The sequence below is a fragment of the Nanorana parkeri genome, unplaced genomic scaffold (genome assembly GCF_000935625.1).
Source record: "Nanorana parkeri isolate BGI_ZX_2015 unplaced genomic scaffold, ASM93562v1 scaffold4116, whole genome shotgun sequence".
In the NCBI taxonomy this organism is placed as follows: Eukaryota; Metazoa; Chordata; class Amphibia; order Anura; family Dicroglossidae; genus Nanorana; species Nanorana parkeri.
Genome location: NW_017310383.1, coordinates 11,650 through 12,803, shown reverse-complemented (window position 1 = coordinate 12,803; position 1,154 = coordinate 11,650). Strand labels below are relative to the sequence as shown.

The 1,154-nt window shown below is 61.3% G+C and overlaps 1 protein-coding gene across 1 annotated transcript in view; it reads left to right on the top strand.

Annotated features, from left to right (window-relative positions):
• The window catches only part of LOC108803739 (relA-associated inhibitor-like), a 13,711-nt gene that overhangs the window by 7,526 nt on the left and 5,031 nt on the right, over window positions 1-1,154 (top strand). The window contains exons 4-6 of the mRNA XM_018575554.1: window positions 100-237; window positions 313-446; window positions 877-1,043. Of these exons, the coding sequence (XP_018431056.1) occupies window positions 100-237; window positions 313-446; window positions 877-1,043 (439 nt within the window). The remainder of the gene's footprint in view (window positions 1-99; window positions 238-312; window positions 447-876; window positions 1,044-1,154) is intronic.

Sequence of the window (1,154 nt, the reverse complement as noted above, 5' to 3'; positions counted from 1 at the left end):
GGGTCCCCGGTTGCTATGGGGGTGGCGGTGGGGGGGTCCCCGGTTGTTATGGGGGTGACGGCACTCACATGTTCCTCTTATTCTCTCTCTCTGCTTTAGGAGCTGCGCTCGGCCCTGAAGGGTCAGACTTCACCCTGCAAGCCCCGCCCCCGCCGCGCCCGCCTGGACCCCCTGATCCTGCTATTGGACGGCGCGCTTAGCGGGGAGGTGGACGTGGTCAGTCAGGCATTGCGAGAGGTAGGTACTATGTGCGTCTCCAGCCGCTGAAGTCCTCCCGGCCGGTCCTCCCACTGACCCGTCTCTCTGTCTCAGGTGAATGATCCGAGTCAGCCCAACGAGGAAGGGATCACCGCGCTCCACAACGCCATCTGCGGGGCCAACTTCCACATCGTCACCCTGCTCATCAACAGCGGGGCCAACGTCAATGCGGCGGACAGCCATGGATGGTGAGGGGGGGGATGGGGGAGGGCAAAGGGCAGAACCGTGTGCCAGGACAACCCTAAGGAGCCACAAATATGGCTGGAAACCTGATGGAGAGGGGCCCCCAGACATGTATAGGGGCCCCCAACCTGCACTCCTCCGAGGACCTCCACCCCTCCCTTGTCACATTCCCCCATACTGACCTCCAGGACTCTCCATCCCCTGGAACTCCCTACCCCAACTTGTCCAGATATCTCCTCTCCTCAGGGAAGTCTACCCCTCCTCCACTTCCCCACTGGCCCCTCCCTATTAGATTGTAAGCTCTCCGGATCAGGACCCTTCTGCGTTGTACATTGTACTGTTGGTGCCATACAAGTCCTGGGGTATCGGGGCACGTGGGGGGTGGATCCTTGGGGCAGATAAGTGGCTGATGAGTGACGACGTTCCTCTCTCTAGGACTCCTCTGCACTGCGCGGCTTCCTGTAACGACCTCCAGATCTGCACCGCGCTGGTGCGTCATGGTGCCGCCATCTTTGCCACGACCTTCAGTGACGGCAGCTTACCGGTGGAGAAGTGCGACCCCTACAGGGAGGGCTACAAGGAGTGCCTGACGTACCTGACTGGTAATGACCCCTGAATTCTGCCTGATCTCTGTGTGTCCCCCTCACCTCTCCATGTACCCCCTTCCCTCCCCCCCCGTGTGTGTGTACCCCCTTCCCTCCCCCACCAGTGTC